The sequence below is a fragment of the Carassius carassius genome, chromosome 18, assembly GCF_963082965.1.
Source record: "Carassius carassius chromosome 18, fCarCar2.1, whole genome shotgun sequence".
Lineage (NCBI taxonomy): Eukaryota > Metazoa > Chordata > Actinopteri > Cypriniformes > Cyprinidae > Carassius > Carassius carassius.
Genome location: NC_081772.1, coordinates 3745150 through 3767500, shown reverse-complemented (window position 1 = coordinate 3767500; position 22351 = coordinate 3745150). Strand labels below are relative to the sequence as shown.

The following is a 22351-nucleotide window of genomic DNA, read 5'->3' as shown; positions in this document are numbered from 1 at the left end:
GAGCTGTGTTCAGCCTCCTTTTGTGCTTCTGAACACCACATCCGGCATGACCCTCGAGTCACTGGGGGACGGCGGATGTGCCAAGAACCCCAAACACTACGGATACATATCAGTGCTGTCACTTGTGGCAACTGTCATGCTCGTGCAGCTCAGCCATGTGGTCAAGCTGGCGCTCATGCTGTTGGTTACAATAGCAACCGGGGCTGTAAACATCCACAGCTGGATGTACATTTACGACATCTATGATTTAATTCGCTACCTTGACTACAGGTGAGAAAAGCTTGAGTTTGGGTCCAGAAGATCTGTTGACAGAAAATACAGTAGAATCATAATGTAAAATAGTATTTCAATTTAAAATAACTGATGTGTATTTGAATATATTTTAAGATGCTATTTATTTCTCTGACGCAAAGCTGGATTTTCAGCATCATTACTCCAGTCTTCAGTGTCACATGATCCTTCAGAAATCATAATAATATTCTGCTTTGCTGCTCAAGAAACATTTCTGTTTATGATCAGTGTTGTTGATTAATATATATATATATATATATGTGTGTGTATATATATATATTACATTTATTTTTACATGACATTGACTTATTTATATTATTTTACACCCAGTTAAATTGGATTGTGTGTTTAATAAATCAAATGCAAGGTTAAATTGCGCTTCAAACCACTCTTGAAAATTGTCTGACACCTGAAATAGTTTTTCATTATTTTCAGTTATTCAGTGGTTCCCACCAGATATCTGCTGACCATGATGATTATCATCATGATGATGAGTTTCTACTACTTTGCACGTCAAGTATGTCCAACAATAGCTTAAAAAGTCAAGTTTATTTCCTTTCCTCCATTTTTCACAAATATTAGCATGTTATTTCTGTATTTTGTTCCTCTATCAGGTGGAAAAACAGTCACGTAAACTGTTTCTGTGGAAGATTGAGGTACATGATCAGAAGGAGAAAGTGTATGAAATGAGAACATACAACGAGGCGCTGGTCACTAACATGCTTCCTGAACACGTGGCCAAACACTTCCTGGGCTCCAAGAAGAGAGATGAGGTATTTATAGAAGCTTGTTTATGCCACGGAATAACAATTTTAACCTTATTTCCTTAATCCTACTTTTCTTAAATCTCTCAATTCTACCTTTTTTTCTCTAAATTTTGAGTTTACATCTCGTAATTTTACGCTTTTTCTCGAAATTAAAAAATTGCCATCTTGCAATTTTGCCTTTTATTTCTCTGAATTCTAAGTTTACTTATCATAATTATAGTTTAAATAGCCTATCTTTAATTATATAGACTAAATATATGTATATATATATATTTTTTTTTTATTGCAGGTTTATATCAGTTTATACATTTTCTTATACCCCATACTTTTGACTTTTGCGTACATCTCTTATTTTTACATTTTGCCTCTTAAATCAAAAGTTCCATCTCGGAATTTTGGCTTTTTTTCTCTGAATTCTAAGTTTACATATCGTAATTGTTTGTTTTTTTTTTGCTATTTTATGTCAGTTTTATCTTATATCCCATACTTCTGACTTTTGTGTACATCTCGCATTTTAAAAATTCTTTTCACTTAAATCAGAGTTTACATCTCGCAATTTTGGCTTTTTTTTTCTTGCAATTCAGCATTTTCTGTTTAGGCCATGGAATAATAAATTAAAAAGGTCATTGCAACTTTTTATCTCACTTTTTCTTGCAGTTGTGATTTTATATCTGTATATAATTTTATCATATAAAATTATATAATAGATATCTTTATATAATCTTTTATAACTCATAACAGGCTTATAACAGGATTTTCAGAATTGCGAGTAAAAAAATAATTACCTTTTCTCTATATTCATGTCCGAGTAATCTTTATATTAGTTTAGTCATTAATAAAAGTGCACATTGATTTCTATTTGTCTATTGCAGGAACTTTACAGTCAGTCTTATGATGAGATTGGTGTGATGTTCGCCTCTATTCCTAACTTCTCTGACTTTTATACGGAGGAGAGTATAAACAATGGAGGGATAGAATGCCTCCGAATCCTGAATGAGATCATCTCTGACTTTGACAGTGTGAGTGCCTCTTGTCCTTTATTTCTTCATATATGTCATTATTTGTTCAGCAGAAGTTCTCTTTAATATCATACAATGCCTTTTTTGATTCTGAGTAGCTTCTGGATCGCACAGACTTTCGCTATATTACGAAGATCAAGACCATTGGTAGCACATACATGGCTGCATCAGGCGTGACGCCGGAGAGCAACACCAACAGATACACCGACCGCAAGGTCAGCTCCACAACACAAACTACAGCTCATAATACACTAATAAATACTGTGTTACTAATGATGATGATGATTTGTGTGTTACACAGATAGAGGATCAGTCCATCTTAGAGCGCTGGCAACACTTTGCTGATTTGGCAGACTTTGCACTGGCTATGAAAGTCACACTTGGAAACCTAAACAAACAGTCATTCAATAACTTCATGCTGCGCATAGGTCAGAAAGCATCTGACTGAACTACAGACACATATTACTTCTGCTTCTATAATAATAGAGTTGAGGATGTGTTAAATTTATGATACTGTGACCATGCTGTTTGTGTGTGTTTTATTGTCAGGTCTGAATAAGGGGGGTGTGTTAGCTGGAGTGATTGGCGCTCGCAAACCTCATTTCGATATTTGGGGAAACACTGTAAATGTGGCCAGTCGAATGGAGTCCACTGGGGTAATGGGTAACATACAGGTGATAAAATGTTCATTTTATTAGACGTTTTCTATTTGTTTTATTTTTAAAAGTTATTTTAAAAATAACTGGCCAATATGACATAAAATAAAATTAAAATTATATTTTTAATATCAGTCATTTAAATGTTCAATATTATGCCTTTTTGACAAACATTTACATGTTTTACACATATCTCAAGGTTTTGACTTTTTTTCTCAGAATTCTAAGTTTACATCTCACATTTATAAAAAAAATTTAATCTGAATTCTGAGTTTGCATTATGCAATTGTGACATTTTAGTTTGTCACAGAAAAAAAATTATCAAGTAACTGCGACCTTTTATCTCACAGTTCTGACTTTTTCTGCAATTGCCAGTTTATATCTAACTCTTCAGACTTTTCTTCTTAAAACTTCAAGCACAATTCTGAGGTCATAGCTTGCAATTGTTTTTGTGAATGATACAGATATCTGTGTTCTTCTGGTGCTGGTGCTCCACAGGTGGTGGAGGACTGCTGTAACATCCTGAAGGAGTACGGTTTCCGTTTTGTCAGAAGAGGACCCATCTATGTAAAAGGAAAAGGAGAACTGCTCACTTTCTTCATGAAGGGCAAAGACAAGCCTGTCGCAAAGACGACCGCAGTCTCTCTCCCACATCAAATACCAGACAAACCCTGAGAAGAGAGGATAAGGAGGACATTGACATTTTAGTTTATATTATTTTGGGCCTTTTCCACTTTTTATTAATAGAAACAATAGAAAGGGGACAGAGTCTCCCTAATGAACACAGAAGCTCAACATTGTCTGCAGCACATAGACAATAACGCTGAAAAATTACCCATTAAAAACGACAGCCAAAGGTTGTATTACCTGAAAAACATCTATTGTTTGTCGTATTTTAAAAGCACGTTCCATCATTGAGACAGATCCATCTGGTCTGTTGAGTTTTTCATGCTTTATACACTTTCATTTAGTAAAAAATGCTGATAAAGAACATATGCATCCATATAAGGATCAGGTTACAGTAAACTGAATTGTTATTTGTAATTATTGAAAATGTTAGCACATAAAACACACAAAAAGTAAAGCACATAAAAAGTATAAAATAGACAATGATGGAAATTCTGTTAATTGTTAACGAACACACGATCAGGAGCTAAAAACTCAAAATACTAGCCATTAAGGGGTTAAGTAGTCAGATCAAAGGCACATTCATCTCTTCAACAGAACATGAAAATGCTGGGAAGTCGTGGCCTAATGGTTAGAGAGTCGGACTCCCAATCGAAAGGTTGTGAGTTCGAGTCCTGGGCTGGCAGGAATTGTGGGTGGGGGGAGTGCATGTACAGTTCTCTCTCCACCTTCAATACCACGACTTAGGTGCCCTTGAGCAAGGCATCAAACCCCCAACTGCTCCCCGGGCGCTGCAGCATAAATGGCTGCCCACTGCTCCGGGTGTGTGTTCACAGTGTGTGTGTGTGTGTGTGTTCACTGCTCTGTGTGTGTGCACTTCGGATGGGTTAAATGCAGAGCACAAATTCTGAGTATGGGTCACCATACTTGGCTAAATGCCACTTCAATATTTTTTTTTTTTTTTTTTTTTTTTTTTTTAAATGTTGTATATCATTCATTATTTTAATTCTATAATGAAAGCATCAACAGAAGGGAGAATTTTATTCTATATTTGTATTTCATGTATAGCTTTAACTGAGAATATCACACTGAGACCATATTCTTATTGACATGTAGTCAGAAAGTTTTTTAACGAATGGCATTTTAATACTTAAACATCTCCTGGTCTGTATCTCAATCCCAGCAGGCAGTCTGATGTTTTAATGCTTTTTTATACACTCACATTCACTCGTGACATTCAGTTTGTTTCATGTACACTCTGTGAAACTCATGGTTGTAGATCAGATTATTACTTATAATATATTTTGTAGATTGTGGATTTAGAAGCTCAGATATGTTTTATTTTTTGACAGAATAAGAAATATGATTTAAAGAGTCTTAAAAAGGTACATTAAACAGCCAAACTTTAGTAGCTTCTTGCTGAATTTTTATTATAACAAAACCTTAGTAGGGTAGCACTAGAAAGTAATGTTTAAAATAAAAAAGACAACATTGACAGACAGATAGATAAATGGATCGATCGATAGATAGATAGATAGATAGATAGATAGATAGATAGATAGATAGATAGATAGATGGGTGAATGTGACTATATGTTGTGACAGTAATAGAAAATAAATAAAATTTTATGCATTTAGCAGACAGTTTTATCCAAAGCGACTTCCAATGCATTCAGGCTAAGATTGTTTTACCTAACATGTGTTCCCTGGGAATCGAACCCACAACCTTTTGCGCTGCTAACCCAATACTCTACCACTGACCCACATGAAAAATAGAAAGGACTATTATCAACAACAAGAAAAAACCAGGTTCTATATAAATTTAATTGATTCACTGATCTGATAATCTGTTAATCCATGTATATACAATCATAATTATTGATGAATTAATAGTCTGTGGTAAAATTCTGCGTGCGCCCCCTTTTGGCCGGGCTCCGTCCGGAAGTGAGGCAACAGGGGAATGTCCGGTGACGTCAACACGTCTGGACGCCATTAGATCTGCAGCTGTTTGGAGAGCAACAACAACAAGACGAAAGACCCTCGTACGGAACGCGCTCTGGACCGCGGGAGCCCGACGCCTCTTTCCCCTCCCCCGGGCTTCACCGGCTTCTAACCACGGCCGCTCTCGGTGAGGAAACTCTGGCCTCCGCTTCCTCTTCCTCCGACTCGGACACCGGCGGAGCGTCGCCGCCCCCGCGGAAGAAGCGCCGAGCCTCGTCGGCGGAGGGAGTAGGAGAGCCCGGTGCTTCAGCAGGCCTTACGTCAGCAACCCACCTCAGCCGAACCGGCACCAACATGCAGTCGAACGGGACGGGACAGGAACAGAACCACCCGGCCAGCGCGCAGAATGGAGATGCCAACGGCCTCCAGAGCAACGCAGGCTCGGCTTCGGGGGCCTCCGGGACAGGTTCGGGTTCCCTGAAGAAGAAGAAGCGTCTGTCTCAGGCGGAGGAGGACATGATCCGCCTCATCGGACAGCATCTGAACGGGTTAGGGCTGAAGTAAGTGTCGCGGTAATGAAGAGCACCACCGGACCGAGTCGGTTCTGTTTTGACAGATCGCAGATTTTGTAGCCGATATGTGATCAACGAAGCGAACTCGCGACGAAACATCGTGTTTTATGACAGTCAAAATCTTTATTGCCTGACAAAATGAGATACAGATATCTACAACGTAATCAGTTAACGCTAGACACAAAGAGACTTGCGATCACAGATGACAGCACGCCTGTCAAATATTTGTCGGGCCCCGAAAACATATTTGAGCTTTAATAGTGTCAAAAGTAACGTACAGATAAATTCAGTACATATCAACATCCCTCTGGCGATGTATTACATATGTGTGTTTACGCATTATCAAATCATTTTGACATTGTGTGTTTGCTTTTTAATGGCGGCTGTGGAATGTGTGTGTGTGTGTATGTAGCAGCTGGTTTACATTAGAAAGAAGCTCGAATCTAATTTTAGTGAAGATCTGCTAAAGCCATCAGCTGTCATTCAGATTCAAACCCCAAAAACGATCGCAGTCCAGATCAGCGTACTTGAAAACTCACGTCCGAGATCTCTACTGCAAGATGAGCTGAAAACGTCAGTAAAAACTGAAAAAACATCCATCCCCTCCCCCCTTACACAAACACACACACACTCTTTCTCTCTTTTGCAATCATAGCATGACGTAATTCTGTCAGACCCTGCATTCAGAACACTTTCTAGAAACCTTCACCTGTCTGTAGCATCCCAGTCACCGCCATCATTTTCATCAGCATGTTTGAGCTTGTTTTTCAGTCTTTAATAACCTAAAAATATATTTTCAGAAATGTTCAATTCTGAATATAGGACCACTACATGCCATAATAAATCTATATGACATGCATAAGAGTTGCGATGTGGCAGAGTGATGCAGGTAATTAAATATAAAATCCCCTTGACCCCTTCAGCTGTAATTATTTGCATTATTTAGCAAGGCATTAGTGTGTTAATGCTTTAATGAAATGGGTAATACATATGTTAGGAACACACAAGTTGATAGTTGGCCTTTTAACTTTCTTTTCCATGTCAGATAGGATGCAAACAGTACTTGAGACGCCAGCTGTTGTTTTACTCCGAGATAAAGCAATTAGAAACAATCAAGGTTTAGTTATTGTTTTCGCTAAAGGTCAGATAAATGGGAAGGGTTGAATGCACTGTGATGCATTACTCATGTTTGTGAGGTCTCTCTGTCTCTTTCCAGTCAGACGGTGGATTTGTTAATGCAGGAATCTGGCTGTAGACTGGAGCATCCATCAGCCACAAAGTTCCGGAACCACATCATGGAAGGCGAATGGGACAAGGTGAGCTTATGCCAAGTGTGATATGTAATATCATGATTTTGAGTCAGAAGTTATTTGGAGGGATAGTCACCTTTATCCTGAATCTGTCAAAGTTGACACTATTTTCATGCCTAGTGCTTTCTTAATTACTTTTACATTGCTTTTGTTTTGTGTGATCAGTGCATAGTAAAGAAAATGTTTGTCCTCGTAACCTTTCATCAAAATCAGAGTCTGTATTTTTTGGCAGAATTTTAACCATGTTCCAATTCTTATGAAAAGTCTTTTCATTTTTTTAAGTTTGAAGTTAGGCCAGATTTAGTTTTTAATATATTTAATCATAGATAGACGTAATTGTTTTTTTTTTTTTACTTTTGTAATTTTTTTTTTTATTATTATTTGTTGTTAACAATTTAATTTTTCTATTTTTCACTTGTCTCTAACCATGAAAATAGCTCTGGTAGCTGGAATGCCACTAAATATAACGATAATAAACAAACACAGTTTTTTCCAGTCATTTCCTAGCGGATAAATTGGCTACTTTTCATCATTAAATCTCTTACAGTGGGGAAAATATTTATTTGATCCACTGCTGATTTTGTACGTTTGCCAATTAGGGTCTAATTTTTATGGTAGGATTATTTTTATGGATAGAAACAGAATACCAGCCAAAAAACCCAGAAAAAAACACATTATATAAAGGTTAGAAATTGATTTGCATTTCAGTGAGTGAAAGAAGTATTTGATCCCCAAGCAAAACATGACTTAGTACTTGCAGAAACCCTTGTTGGCAAGCACAGAGGTAAGAAGTTTTTTGTAGTTGGCCACCAGGTTTGCACTCGTCTCAGGAGAGGTTTTACTCCACTCCTCTTTACTGATCCTCTCTAAATCCTTGAGGTTTCTTGTCTGTTGTTGGAAACTCACAGTTTCAGCTCCCTCCACAGATTTTCTGTAGGACTGAGGTCTGGAGACTGACAAGGCCACTCCATGATCTTAATGTGCTTCTTCTTGAGCCACTCCTCTGTTGTCTTGGTGGTATGTTTCGCGTCATTGTCCTGCTGGAAGACCCATCCATGATCCATCTTCAGTGTTCTGGCTGAGGGAAGGAGGTTCTCGACCAAGATTTCACAGTCCATTTGCCCCTAAATGCAGTGAAGTCGTCCAGTAGCCTTAGCAGAAAAACATTCCTAAAGCACAATGTTTCCACCTTAGTGCTTGACTGTAGGGATGGTGTTCTTGGGGTCATTAAGATCATTAACAAGCTCCTCCCGTGTAGTTCTGGGCTGATCCCTCACCTTTCTCATCATCATCTTTACCCCATGAGGTGAGATCTTGCACAGAGCTCCTGACTGAGGCTGATTCATGGTTGTTTTGTATTTCTTCCATTTCTGAATAATTACACTGTTGTCTCCTCCTCACCAAGCTTCTTGCTGATGGTCTTGTTGCCCATTCAAGTCAAGGAGAGGTTGGAATGGAAGATACAGATTGTGTGGACAGGTGTCTTATACACCTAACAAACTGACATTAGTGGCATGTTTACACCTAGTCATTTCATGTGTTTTCACTGATGGGATATCTCTCTGATTTATCAACGTTTGTTGAAACGTTTCCAATTACACTTGGCCACATAAATGTGTCGTTTCAAAACGGATTTAAATCTGATCTTCAATTCCCGCACTTCATTTAAATTTTAATGGAGTCAACAAAAACGAAAGATGAGCACTGTATTTTATTAGTTATCAGCTCATTTAAATATCAAATCCCACAATAGGAGAGCGCGGCATCATCACTGGAAAGTTTGCACATCTGCTTGCTGAAGAAATGCACTTCAAACTTCGTTGCATTATCACTGTCATATCTGACTATAGTGTAATATAGCCTATAACAGGCTTATTATTTTGAATGTTTTGAGAGAGTAAAATTGACATATGTGGTTTCAACAACCAGATGCATTTACACTTGTCCAGTTTCATCTGGAATGCATCCCAGACACCTCCTGAAGTGGTTTGAGTGATCGGATTTTTATCTGTCTCAAATGTGTTTGAATGTGCATTTACACCTGGTCTTTTCACGATCAGATAGAAATCCGATCAGAAAAATGCATGAAGTGACCAGGTGTAAACAGGCCCCTAGGAGTAACTTCTTAAAGTGACAGGACTAATCTGTGTTCCACATGGACACGTAACCAGTCTGTGGGAGCCAGAATTCTTGCTGGTTGGTAGGGGATCAAATACTTATTTCACTGAAATGCGAATCAGTTTCTAAACTTTTATATAATGTGTTTTTTCTGGATTTGTTTTTGTTGATATTCTGTCTCTATACATTAAAATAAACCTACCATAAAAATTGCAGACCCTTCATTTCTTTGCAAGTGGGCAAACTTCAGCAGGGATCAAATCCTTAAATAAATTTGAATAATAAAAAAGGATCATAACATTTTATTGATTAAATAATTTATTATATTTTAACACTTATAGTTCCATATATCATGTTTTATTTTTTTAGAACTTCAGTATTGTCTTTTTAAACTTTTCAGGGTTTTTTTATGATAAAATCATTTTTTTATGGAAAATGGTGGTAATCGAATGAATGTATACAACTTGAACAATTTAAATAATCCTTTAAAATAAAATTGTAATTTCAACAATTCCATTCCATTTTGGCAAACAAAGTTCTGCCCAATAGAGATTTACTTTTTAAATTAAAACATCTTAATTAAATACCGTTTTAATAATAATTAAACAACAGTCGTGGAAAGCATAGGGTTTTTTAATTGTGAATGCTGTGTCATGTTTACTAAGGATGAGCATGCAGACTGATGGGTGAACTGTAGGTCAAAGGTCATGTAAATGTGTATGTGGGGACGGTGAAAGGTCATAAAAAAAAAAGCTTAATTCCTTCTGATTTTGTGTGCATAAAGAGTTTTGCTCTTGTTTTTGGTAAAGCTTTGCCAAGACTTTAACATTTTGATTCTTTAATGCAGCAATTGTAAGTGTGATTTAAAAAAAAAAACATTCTTTCCCTTTCCTGTACACTTCATGAGTAAACTGAAAGAAAAGAGTCTAAAGCTGTTTGAAAAGTGGACTCTCATTTTTGACTGCAGTGCAGTTTAAATGGGTGGAAATAAAAACAATCCAGTTATGTTGTATTTCATACAGGAAGAAGCAGGTTTATTTGACTGTCTCTCAGTTTATTTAGGAGAGTTTGGACTATTGAAACCAAGCTCTCGGGCAGAAACAACAATCATGTTCAACCTTTAGGGAAATGCTTTTCAGAGCTCATGGTGGAATAAGATAAACTCTAGAAATTATTTGCACATTTAGTTGATCGTGCTTCTGGCTTGAGGAACAGTTTGGACCGCTGAAGCAGCTGTTTCTGACGGAGTTTTGGGTGTAATTTTCCTTGTCTTCTGGCTCCCCGAACTAACAGTGGCAAAGATGAATCCTATTTTCCACCTAATTCATTTCTAGTTTTCCATCTATTTAGAGAGGTATATACTGCTTCTTTTTTCTTTTTGTGCATAAAATGCTGATGAATTTTGAAGCAATAGCACAATCAAATAAACAAATTCATAATATACTCATTTTCATTTGTCTCATCATCATTTTGAAAAATATATCTATTGTTTTAGAATTTAAATCTGTGTTTTGCTTATTTAATATTTCTTTAAAATACACAACACTTTTGGTGCTTTGCTATCTAAGATATTTAGACAATTGAAGAGTAACTGAAGAGTCCAGGGGCTATTATATTTAATTCCAATTAATTAAGTTTTTTAGGTTAACATGGCTTATTTTGTCTGAGCTTGACTGTTTTTAAAGTAAACCCTATATGGTTGATAGGGCTGTGCGATATGGACAAAAAAAAACTATCACGATTTTTTTTTATCAATTTTGCGTTTTCGATTTTAATCATGATTTTGACACTCACAGACATGCTTTACAGTCATAAATGCATTCAGTATAAATTTGAAACATATTTCCAAAAGAAAACCAATGAGAGCTTTATCAAAAAGTTGTAGCATGTCTCTAGAACAGACATAAGTTAAAATAATCACTAAGTAAAGATGTCAAACAAAATGTCTAGACATATGGCAAAAAATAAAAAAAAATAAAACCCGTGTTCAGGGATTTATTTATTTATTTTTGCCATGCATCGGTCATAGAGCTCACTGTAGCGGTGCCTCAGGTGTTATATGTTTTGCCCAATATATTTATTGCCCAAGGGTCACACGTACTCCGTCTGCAGTGCGTATACAGTAAGTTATGTGTACGCGGTTCAGAAGCAGCAACGGGAGCGCATTATTGTAAGGCGAAAGTACATTAAAATCATGCGCGAGCGCGAATCTATCCGCTGGCACGCAGATTTTCTTTGCTCTGTTAACAAAACCACATGCGCGTGCTCAGATCATATTAAATCTTTTCGCACCTTTCTATTTATAACCTTTTCTGTTCTCATCTTTTTACTGCGTGCAGTGTGAATGTTCTGATCCGTTAACATGGGCTTGAAAAAAAAAAAAGGCTACTCATCACAGACAGTGTGTGAACCTGGAGTTAGGTAAATGTCCAGTCTGTTCTGTTCTCGCGCTCCACTTAGGTGCGCTGCATCCTGATTGGTTCAGTTAATGTACTGTGAGAAAACTGTGCTATAAAGCGGTTTAGAAATCGCGCACACTCAAATCGCGATTTTATTTCGATTTCGAATAATCGCACGGCCCTAATGGTTTATGGTGATATTTTTCCTCCCAAAATGCTGGATGAAAATGCTGAACTAATGCTTTTGTTTCTTTGTGGGACACAGGCAGAAAATGACCTCAATGAACTGAAAGCATTGATGCATTCACCCAGCGCTATTGTGGTAAGAGCACCGGACTGATCTTCTGTAGTGTTGTAGAAAGGCTTATTACTTAACTAGTTTGTAACCAACTCTTGTGCTTGATTTGGTTACACCATGTGATCTTTAATAGCTTAGCCAAAAATGATAATTTGTTAAAAAAAATTATTAATGGGACCAGATATGGAGTAATTTAGCATTACATCACTTGCTTACCAATGGATCATCAGCAGTGAATGGGTGCCTTCAGAATGAGTCCAAACAGCTGATTAAACCATCACCATAATCCACAAATAATCCATACTGCTCCAGTCCATCAGTTAACATCTTGTGAAGAGAAAAGCTGCGTCATTGAGACATTTAAACTGTAAACCATCACTTCTGGTTCAGAAGTTCATAATCCATAGTAATGCTTCCTAGAGTGAAATAGTTCAGTAAATATTCATTTTGGGCTGAACTGTTCCTTTAAGGCAGAACATAACTAGTGAGTTGTAAGCGCTATGTAATGTAATGCATAATCACATAATATGACATTTACCCCTGATGATCAAATATCGTCCTTCAAATTAGAGAACAGAAGTAGTTGCTTCTCGTGTTAAGGTTGATTCTAACTTAATTTGTCTCACATAATTTTCTGTAAAAATAAGTTTGATACTTTATCATGAAATAGTGTAATTAAGTATTTTATATGTGAACAACAATCAGAAACTATTTGAAGTTAATGTAAATAAACACAAATGATACAAAAAAAACTTTGTTGAGTTGATTTTATTTGACATGCACATTGAGGAATCAAACGCTGTTTAGATTAGGTTTATTTTGAAGAGCCATTTATTCACATAATATTCTGTTTATTTAAAATGTAAATGAGTGTAAATGTCAACATCATATATTTCTAAAGAAACTAGGTTAAGAAATTAGCTTTTTGATGTGATTCACTATCTGCGGTTTTATTTCAACTGATATTTTTCCAGAAATATTTAATTTATGGATAGAATCATTTCCATGGTGCAACAGAAAAATTAGACATATTATTTTTAACTTAGTGCCCTTTTATGTACAGATGGCGCGACCACTAGTCGTCGTAAAGACCAGTCTTTCCTAGAAAAAAGATTTAAGTGAAACAACTTTAAAAAGAACCCAGTTGTCTTTGCATTCACACTGTCTGTGTCCTTAAAAGGGGGCTCAGATTTTGTGCCATTTTACTTGTAACCATGTTTTAGTTGTGACTGTTGTGTGAATGTAAAGTGGATTATTGAGCCGTATATCTGAGAAATGTTTGAGTCACTGAGGTGCTACTGAAAGTCAATCTTTCTTCGTTCTCTCTTCTAGCGGATGAAGTTTCTGTTATTACAGCAGAAGTATCTGGAGTATTTGGAGGACGGAAAAGTTCTGGAAGCTCTTCAGGTGTTGAGAGGAGAGTTGACTCCGCTCAAATACAACACCGATCGAATCCACGTGCTCAGCGGGTACTAAACACGACACAAACATGCACATTAACATACTCTACTTGTAAGGTTTACTTGTTATTGCTAAAAATACATTTTGCTGTATAGACTTAGAATGTCATTTTTATTTCCAATTTCCTACTGTTGTGCTCTAAAGAAAGTGAGAATCATTTTGTGATTGTAATGGCTTTGACGTCTGTTGATGGCTCACTCTGATTGGCTGTGTGTTTTAAGGTATCTGATGTGCAGTCACCCTGAGGATCTGAAGGCAAAGGCTGAATGGGAGGGAAAAGGCGCTGGATCACGATGTAGATTATTGGACAAACTCCAGAGTGAGTGCACAACCACACACACACACATATTTACAGAGCTATATAAGTGAGGACACACCATAGACTCAATGCATTTTATTATGGATGCATAATATATCACCCCAATTTTGGTTTTATTTAGTTTTTCCACTGCCATTATTTGTACAATATTTATAAAATGAATATAATTTGTTATACTTTTATCATTACACATAAAAGAAAACCTTTTTGCATTTTTTGAATGGTTTGTTATTATTTATTCTTCAAGAATCGGCTTAAAACACATCTCTTCCATCTTTATTTGACCCTCTAATAACACTCATTATTCCAAATCTATTCTTTAAAAAAATCTTAACTACCTTTCTAATCTTTTTATATTCTATTTTCTTTTCATTAATTATGCAATTGTATGTGTGTGTGTGTGTGTGTGTGTGTGTGTGTGTGTGTGTGTGTAAAGACCTCTAACACTAGCTTGCTCTATTCTTTTTTTATTCTATCTGTTTTCTTTATATTATATTATTTAAAATCCCATGCTAGGTGTACTGTGTTAACCTAACTGAGACTTGTTATAGCACTTATATATCATTGCTCTTTTTGTTGTTTTTGATTGCTTCCACTGTCCTCATCTGTAAGTCGCTTTGGATAAAAGCCTCTGCTAAATGAATAAATGTAAATGTAATGTATTTATTTTGAATTGTTTGCACCTTTTAACAAAACTATATACCGTTGGAAAGGTCGAAGACTCCTAAATAGATATTTTACCAATCTTTTTTGTTAAAAATTATGTAGGAAAAGTAATAGATTCATTTATGGCAAGAGTGCACCTCAAAAACCTCCATCATAACAGAAGTTCTGACCTTTGTCAAAAAAAAAAAAAAAAAGTCTTCTTTGTTCCCTGACACTTTAGATATAATCAGAAATGATAAATCACTTGAAAACTTAAACTCTCAAAATTCATCCTTTGCAACCTATTTTAAAATCAAACATTGGGTTACCATGAAAATGGTACATCAAAGTCATGTTACAAAATGTTTTCAGTCATGAATTATACAAATTTAGATTTGGATCATGCATTTTAACGTCTGTGTTCAAAAATGTGAGTGACAGTTAACATGTTAAGGACATCTCAGAAAGGAGAATTTGTCCAATTTAGCTCAAACTGTGTGGTGGCAGATTTTTTTTCAAGTTTATAGACACAGTCTTTCGTTATTTACACTGTTTTCTATTATTTTCAGATCATGTGTCTATATTTATAATTGTGTGTTTGTGTTTGTTATTTAGCGTACCTGCCCCCGTCTGTAATGTTGCCCCCTCGGCGGCTGCAGACGCTGCTCAGACAGGCCGTGGAGATGCAGAGAGATCACTGCCTTTATCACAACACCAAACTGGACTCCAGTCTGGACTCCGTGTCCTTACTGCTGGATCACGTCTGCAGCAGGTGTGCCACGTTAACTCTTTCTAACGCTCCCCTCCGTCCTCAGAGATTTCACATGCAGCGGCTGTTCTTGTGTTTGCAGGAAACAGTTTCCCTGTTACACGCAGCAGATCCTCACAGAGCACTGCAATGAAGTCTGGTTCTGCAAGTTCTCCAACGACGGCGCTAAACTCGCCACCGGCTCGAAAGACACGACTGTGATTATCTGGCAGGTGGAGCCGGTGAGTGAGGATGTCTGTCACATGCAACAAAACATTGCTCTGTTTGTTTAAAGAAAGTTGGTGATTTTAAAGTGACGGTGACCCTTTTTTTTTAAATGAACCTAATCTTGAATAACTTGATTTAAAGAGACTCGATGGTTAGGTATAAATGTGCTCTCTCACACACAGGATTCGCATCAGTTGAAGCTCATACGGACTCTGGAGGGTCATGCGTACGGTGTGTCGTATCTCGCCTGGAGTCCTGATGATGTTTACCTGATCGCCTGCGGCCCAGACGATTGCTCTGAGCTCTGGCTGTGGAATGTTCAGGTAAACACAGCTCACATCTCTTTTTTGTAAGTTTTTCCCATAAATATGCATTTTCTGGATTTTAGCATGAGATTTTCCCAATGTAAAGTTGCGTTCAAGTGAAAGACGATGAGTGCACATGAACCTAGCTGAAAATTTGCTAGAAACCAAAGATTTTGTCAATTAAATACTCATGGCAAAAGAAAATTGGTATTTAATTATATATATATTTTTTTTTTATTTCAAGCAAATAGTGGGGAGAAGTATAACTTAATGAATTATAAATTGTAATGGTGGATGTGTGCTACAATTTAGTTTCTGTGTGTATTGCTTACTGATGCAGAATCAGTGTTAAGCATGATGGGAAGTTTAAAACTACTTATTCAGCCACATTTGAGGCTCAAGGCTTATATGACATTTTCCATCATTCTCTGTGGCTCCTCAAAAAGGATTTAAAAAAAAGCCGGATAAAACATGTATTATGTGTTTAAAACACAAATCAGTTTGATGCATGAAGCTTACGTAAAACATATTTAACATACATCGTCATTATTACAACATCCAAAATCTCAATTAGGACATATCACGATTTCAATTATGAAAGAATATTTATTAAGGAAATGTATTAATAATAATTAAAATGTGTATTAAAATAACATGATGATTAATAAAGCTTAAAAGCTATTAAAATGTAGTACATTTCTATTTTCGAATTCATATAATAATAATTCATAATTAATGAATTAAAATTAGGGCTGGTAAGTGATTACATTTTTTTATCTAATTAATTAACATGATGTGGTAATTTAATTCATCACACATCAAATTTGGAGAAATTACTCTGAAAAGATACTTTAAAGTCATTGTTGTGCAAAGCATCAAACAGAGATTACAAAAAGTAGGTTCAGCAAGAAATATTTTGTTTGATAAATTTTTTTTACATATACTCTTTAGGACCATGTGAGTAAATGATGACAGAATTTTAATTTATTTTCTTAATTTAAATATTGTGTTAGATTTTATTGTATTATTGTTATTAATAAATTATTAATTAAAATGAATTAATACTTTAAAATAAATTAATTTATGATTCCTTTTCCAAATTCACATTAAATAATTATTAATTATTTTATTTTTTTACTTTTTTTTTTTATCTGTGTGTTACTATGTTATTTATTATCTTTAAATGAAATAGTGTAATAAATCTCAATAATTCCCACAGTGTTTTAGATCTTCATCTGTACGATCTTTAGATCCTTCAACTGTAGCTCAGCTCTGACCTCTGACTCTCTTCTTCCACCTGGCGGTCAGACAGGAGAACTGCGGACAAAGATGAGTCAGTCTCATGAGGACAGCCTGACCAGCGTGGCCTGGAACCCTGACGGCAAGCGCTTCGTTACAGGAGGACAGAGAGGGCAGTTTTACCAGTGTGTAAGTTCAGAACGCACTTAAAGAGGTTTGATTGTGGGATTCGCCAGGCTTCTCTTTAGTAATGAGTTGTTGGTTGTGATTGGACAGGATCTTGACGGAAACCTGTTGGAGTCGTGGGAAGGTGTGCGTGTGCAGTGCCTCTGGTGTATGGCCGACGGCCGCACTGTTCTCGCCTCTGATACTCACCAGAGGATCCGTGGATACAGTTTCGAGGACCTAACAGACAGAAACATGTAAGCAGCTGTTAGATTTGACTTTCAGCCGCTTCTGAGTTTTGAAACATGTCTCTGACCTTCTGCTTCTCTCTCTGTTTGTATTGTAGAGTTCAGGAGGATCATCCTATAATGTCTTTCACTGTTTCCAAGAATGGAAGATTAGCTTTGTTAAATGTAGCAACTCAGGTAAGCCCATGTGTCTCAAACATACGTTACATATATATTACAATATCCCAAATATTTACTTTTTCTAATTCATGTTTTTAAAAATCGTAAAAGAATCGTTTTTTTATCATAATAATAAATAATTTGTAATATTTTTATTTTCATTTATATAGAAATATATATATTTATATATTTTTTTTAATGCATTCATTTTCAATAATTGTTGAGATTTTTAGATTTTATTGTGTGATGTTTTATTAAATAATAATAAATATTATTAATAATTCCTACAATTATAATTTTTAAAATTCATTTTCAATTATTTTTGAGATTATTGCATGAAATTGTATTGCAGCAATGTTATTCTTATCATCTACCATCTTTCTATTAAATTGTGATGTTGTCCTAACCAAACCTGTTGTTTGTTCATTATGCAGGGTGTTCATCTCTGGGACCTACAGGACCGTGTGTTGGTCAGGAAGTATCAGGGTGTGAGACAGGGCTTCTACACCATTCACTCCTGCTTCGGTGGACACAATGAGGATTTCATCGCTAGCGGCAGTGAAGGTACTTTTGTTTATTCCTCAGCTTCTTTCTTCAGGTGCATTTCGAGTGAATCTCACTCAATCTTGCTGTGTCTCTCAGATCATAAAGTATATATTTGGCACAAGCGCAGCGAGCTGCCGATCATGGAGTTGACGGGACACACACGCACAGTGAACTGTGTCAGCTGGAACCCCTGTATTCCCAATCTTATGGCCAGCGCTTCTGACGACGGCACGGTCCGTATCTGGGGACCTGCACCCTTCCTGGACGCACAAGAGCAGGACGGCCTCAATGGTACAGACATACTACACTGTAAAAAAAAAAACGTAGATTCTACGGTAAAACGCTGGCAGCTGGGGTTGCCAGAATTCCACCGTAAAGTTACGGGTAAAACATTTTTTTCTTTTACGGTTGGCAGCCATTGTCATTGTTGTTTCTACGGTTAAATCTGGTGCTTGAGTCAATGATTTACTGTAAAATAAAAAGTATTAACTTTAGGAAAAAACATTTTTATAAACGACGGTTTTATACCTTAAAAAATACAGTTACATTGTTGTAGGTTTAACGGTTTTACTTTATATTTACAGTTTAATACCATAATTTAACTGATATAATATTAATATACGAACTTATTGAAGCACTGAAATCTGTTTTGTACCTTTGTATTACACTGGTAACCACCAAAAGCAGGTGGTGATGAGAGAGTCATGTGGTGAAACAAAGCCCATCACAAGCAGCTTTTAAATAATAAGATACATAGAAGGTGCACGGTGTCATTCACACAAGCACTAAACACCATCATGGTGAGACTCATTAAACTGAAATATGCAATAAACATTAATTTAACAACATTTTATGTAACATACAAACCTAATAAACATAACAGATGAGAAAAAATTAAGAAGAAACATAGTTATTTCAAAGAAAAAACATCAAATTCAAACAAAATTTGAAATGCAACGCAGAGAATTCTGGGAACGTAAGTTTACGGTTTTTCCCTGTAAAGTTTACAGGAAATTACCGTTAACCAGTAAACAGGTTTGTACTGTAGCATTTTCACAGTTTTTTACCGTTAAAATCACAGTCATTTTTTACAGTGTACCCAATCACAGAAAATACAGGAAGTGTAAATGCACTTAGAGTTAGAGCTTCCATTCTTCAGATTCATTGATAATATTAAATACAGACTGATGTAATCAAAGTTGAAATCCTTAAAATGAGCATGACTTAATACACATTCCTGTTCGCAACGTGAGTGTATTATTCACAAAATGTAGATAATTATACAATTATAATATTATAGTAATGCAATGTAATATATATAATGTTACTAATTAGATTTTTTAATATATATATACTTCCAACTTCCAACTGCCTGCCATAAAAAAATGTAAAAAAAAAAAAAAAACTCTTCACACATCAAAATGTAAAAAGTTGAAGAAAAAAAATTCAATATTGTTTATTAAAATAGTTTTTTTGGAAAGTATTGAGTTACTTATTTTATTGCAGAAAATCCCACTCATTTTTTGTCATATCTAATTGAATGCTCTGTTTCATATTGAAATGCTTTGTTACAGATTTAAAATGGGTTTTGTCAAATTCCTTTGTAGAATTTAAGCATTACTGCGAAACTATATAACTGCTTTGCTACAGCGTAATCTTTTTTGAGGCAGTCAGACGTTCAGCCAGTCGTGCATTATTTGTAGTTTTGTCATGAATGCATAAACTAGCTTTTTTTCTCTATAAGGAACAACTTTTAGGACAACTTTGATGAAAGGTTTTGATCCACTTCGAATGTTGACTACTGTAGTCGCTATTTAACAGGAGGGTAGACTTTTTAATACAACACTCTTCTAAAACAAACTGAATAAAATAACCTTTGCTTAATTTGTTTGTCATTTATTTATGTTTTTTGGAGTCTAAATCACTTTTACTTTATACACTCTTGTTGAGAATTTTGCAGTTGTTTTCTCCTCACCAAGGATGCATTTATTTGAGCAAAAAATACAGAAAATAAATGTTTAAAAAAAACTGCTAAATATTAAAATGAAAATCAGATGTAATTTATTTCTGTGATCAAAGCTGAATTTTCAGCATCATTACTCCAGTCTCCAGAAGATCCTTCAGAAATCCTTCTAATATGCTTTTTTTGCTGCTCAAGAAACATTTCTGATTATTATCCATGTTAAAAAGCAGTTGTGCTGCTTGATATTTTTGTGGAAACTTCTTGGATGAGTAAAAAAGTTCAAAAGAACAGCATTATTTGCAACAAATCTTATGTAACATTATAAATGTCTTCACTGTCACTTTTGCTGAATAAAATGGATTTTTCTCTCATTTTCTCAGAGAGTTGCAGCAGTATGGACAGTTGATGGCAGCCCTGGAACAGATGCCTTGTCGCAACAGAGAAAAACACAATTACAGCATTGTCCTCCTCCACAACGACACACGAGTCTAAATGCAAAAGAGATTGAGAACCTTGTTTTCAGGTGTGCGGAGGCAGCAGAGACGGGATTCCCACATTATTACCCTTTCATTAGCCCCGAAGACAAGAGCTGGAGCGCCCGGGCGGCTGTAGAAACTCACACTCAATGTTTTTCTCTCTCTCGCTCTCAATCCTCCAGCGGCAGAGGATGAAACACTTTTATTTTAAAGAAATACTAGTCCTAGCAATTCTCTCTTTCGTTCCTTTAGCAGTTGATCAGCTTGGGCTTTAGTGTTGATGATGGAGTGCTGTAGTTTTTCTGTTTTTTTTTTAATCTCTCAGAGCACAAATGCATTGGTTTCAACCGTCTCCCACGTCATGCATCAGCAGGGGTCAGAGGTCGCCGTTTTGTTCTCTAAAAGAGAATTCTGCTTCAGCCTCCCTCCTGTAGCACAGCTGTGTGTGTGTGTGTGTGTGTGTGTGTGTGTGTGTGTGTGTGTGTGTGTGTTCAAATGTGCCTAAAGTTGGTGTACGTTCGCATGTGGCACTGTTCTCACACCAGCGTGAGTGTGTCTCTTGTTTAGCTGTACAAATCTTTTTAAAGAAAGCTAATAGCGAAGTTCCTTGTTTTCACCACTTACCTTAGAGGTGGGATTTGAGAGAGAGAGACTGTAATATTAGTACAAAAATAAATTGACTTTGATGGTGAAACGCACAGCTTTAAACAGAGATACTGTGACACTCAAAATGTCAATCAGATATTCCGCTCCTGATGAGGAGTTTGTGGTGTATAAATGACCTATGCAGAAATGTTTGAGCTGAGAGTCCCCCATATAAAGTTTCTCACAGCAGCCATACCAGCATTAAAATAAACCGTCTTCAAGCGCACTACAAATCCACAATGATTTGATCCACACGATAGCTCTGCCTGTACGCTAGTTCAGTTACATCCACACTGTCACGTTCCCTGATCTGAGCTGTTTACACCAAATATCCAGCTTCTGAGTCCCCTTTTTGGAGAGAAATATTTGCTATGGACTGATATTAAATGTTTGAAAAGAAATGCTTTTCTGCCTGTTTTTATGGAAGTTTTTGTTACTTTTTTTGGTTTACAATATTTTTTTGTTATTGTTGACTTTATCTCTGTATCATTATATTAAACTATAACCAGATAAATTGTCTCCTCTTTTTTTTTTTTTTTTTTTTTTTTACTTTTATTTAAGCATTATTAGCTTTTTTTCTTTTTTCTTTTTTTTTCTTTTTTTTATAAATAGTTACATTAACCATAATTTTATTAACATCCACATATGCTTTCCTCAGTCATAAGATGGTGCTAAACTCCCCGGCCTGCCTCACAGGTGAAAGTTCATTCGGAAATCCAAATTGTCCAGAAAATCTTTTATAAAGTTACGTCACTTTAATACAGAGACATTTTTAGGGGTTTATCCTTGCCAACCTGACAGCTTGTGGAAATAATTATAAGCAATTATTTGAGAAGAATTCATGGATGATTTTCCAGTTATTAAAGGTTTGTAAATTGATTTTGATATCGAATGGCTTTGAATAGGTCCGCAACATCTGCCTGTTTTGGTTTTAATTGAATTTTGCCTGTTTACTTGAGGACCATTTTGTGCCATAAGCTTAAAAATTGAATAAAATCTGAACAATAATTGGCCGCTACTCGGACCAGGCTGATGCTTGTGCACTGTGACACATCTTTGCTGTTCATTTAGCTGATAGAGCAGTTTCTTTGGCTTTTACTTCTCCACATTGTTTTAAAGAACTAAATACAAGCCTGCTGGTTACAGCAGTGGACATGTTAGTAATGCGTATGATGATGGGGGTAGTATTGTTACTCTTGTACTGTGG

The 22351-nt window shown here is 36.0% G+C and overlaps 2 protein-coding genes across 4 annotated transcripts in view; both read left to right on the top strand.

The window, feature by feature from the left end:
* LOC132092138 (adenylate cyclase type 3-like) overlaps positions 1 to 3416 on the top strand; it is a 14305-nt gene extending 10889 nt beyond the window's left edge. For all 3 annotated transcript variants that reach the window (XM_059498229.1, XM_059498230.1, XM_059498231.1), the window contains 8 exons: positions 1 to 270; positions 727 to 808; positions 906 to 1064; positions 1931 to 2077; positions 2176 to 2292; positions 2379 to 2505; positions 2627 to 2751; positions 3232 to 3416. The exon at positions 1 to 270 is cut by the window's left edge and continues 2 nt beyond it. In XM_059498229.1, the coding sequence (XP_059354212.1) occupies positions 1 to 270; positions 727 to 808; positions 906 to 1064; positions 1931 to 2077; positions 2176 to 2292; positions 2379 to 2505; positions 2627 to 2751; positions 3232 to 3408 (1204 nt within the window). In that variant the 3' untranslated portion in view covers positions 3409 to 3416. The remainder of the gene's footprint in view (positions 271 to 726; positions 809 to 905; positions 1065 to 1930; positions 2078 to 2175; positions 2293 to 2378; positions 2506 to 2626; positions 2752 to 3231) is intronic.
* Positions 3417 to 5286: 1870 nt separating this feature from the next.
* On the top strand, positions 5287 to 20564 carry LOC132092137 (WD repeat-containing protein 26). Its single transcript, XM_059498228.1, has 14 exons — positions 5287 to 5860; positions 7089 to 7188; positions 11965 to 12021; positions 13330 to 13466; positions 13680 to 13777; positions 15038 to 15194; positions 15274 to 15412; positions 15581 to 15721; positions 17012 to 17131; positions 17219 to 17364; positions 17454 to 17532; positions 17949 to 18078; positions 18157 to 18351; positions 20404 to 20564. Exons 1-14 carry the CDS (start codon positions 5655 to 5657, stop codon positions 20427 to 20429), a joined length of 1731 nt encoding a protein of 576 aa, XP_059354211.1. The 5' UTR covers positions 5287 to 5654; the 3' UTR covers positions 20430 to 20564.
* Positions 20565 to 22351: the final 1787 nt, after the last annotated feature.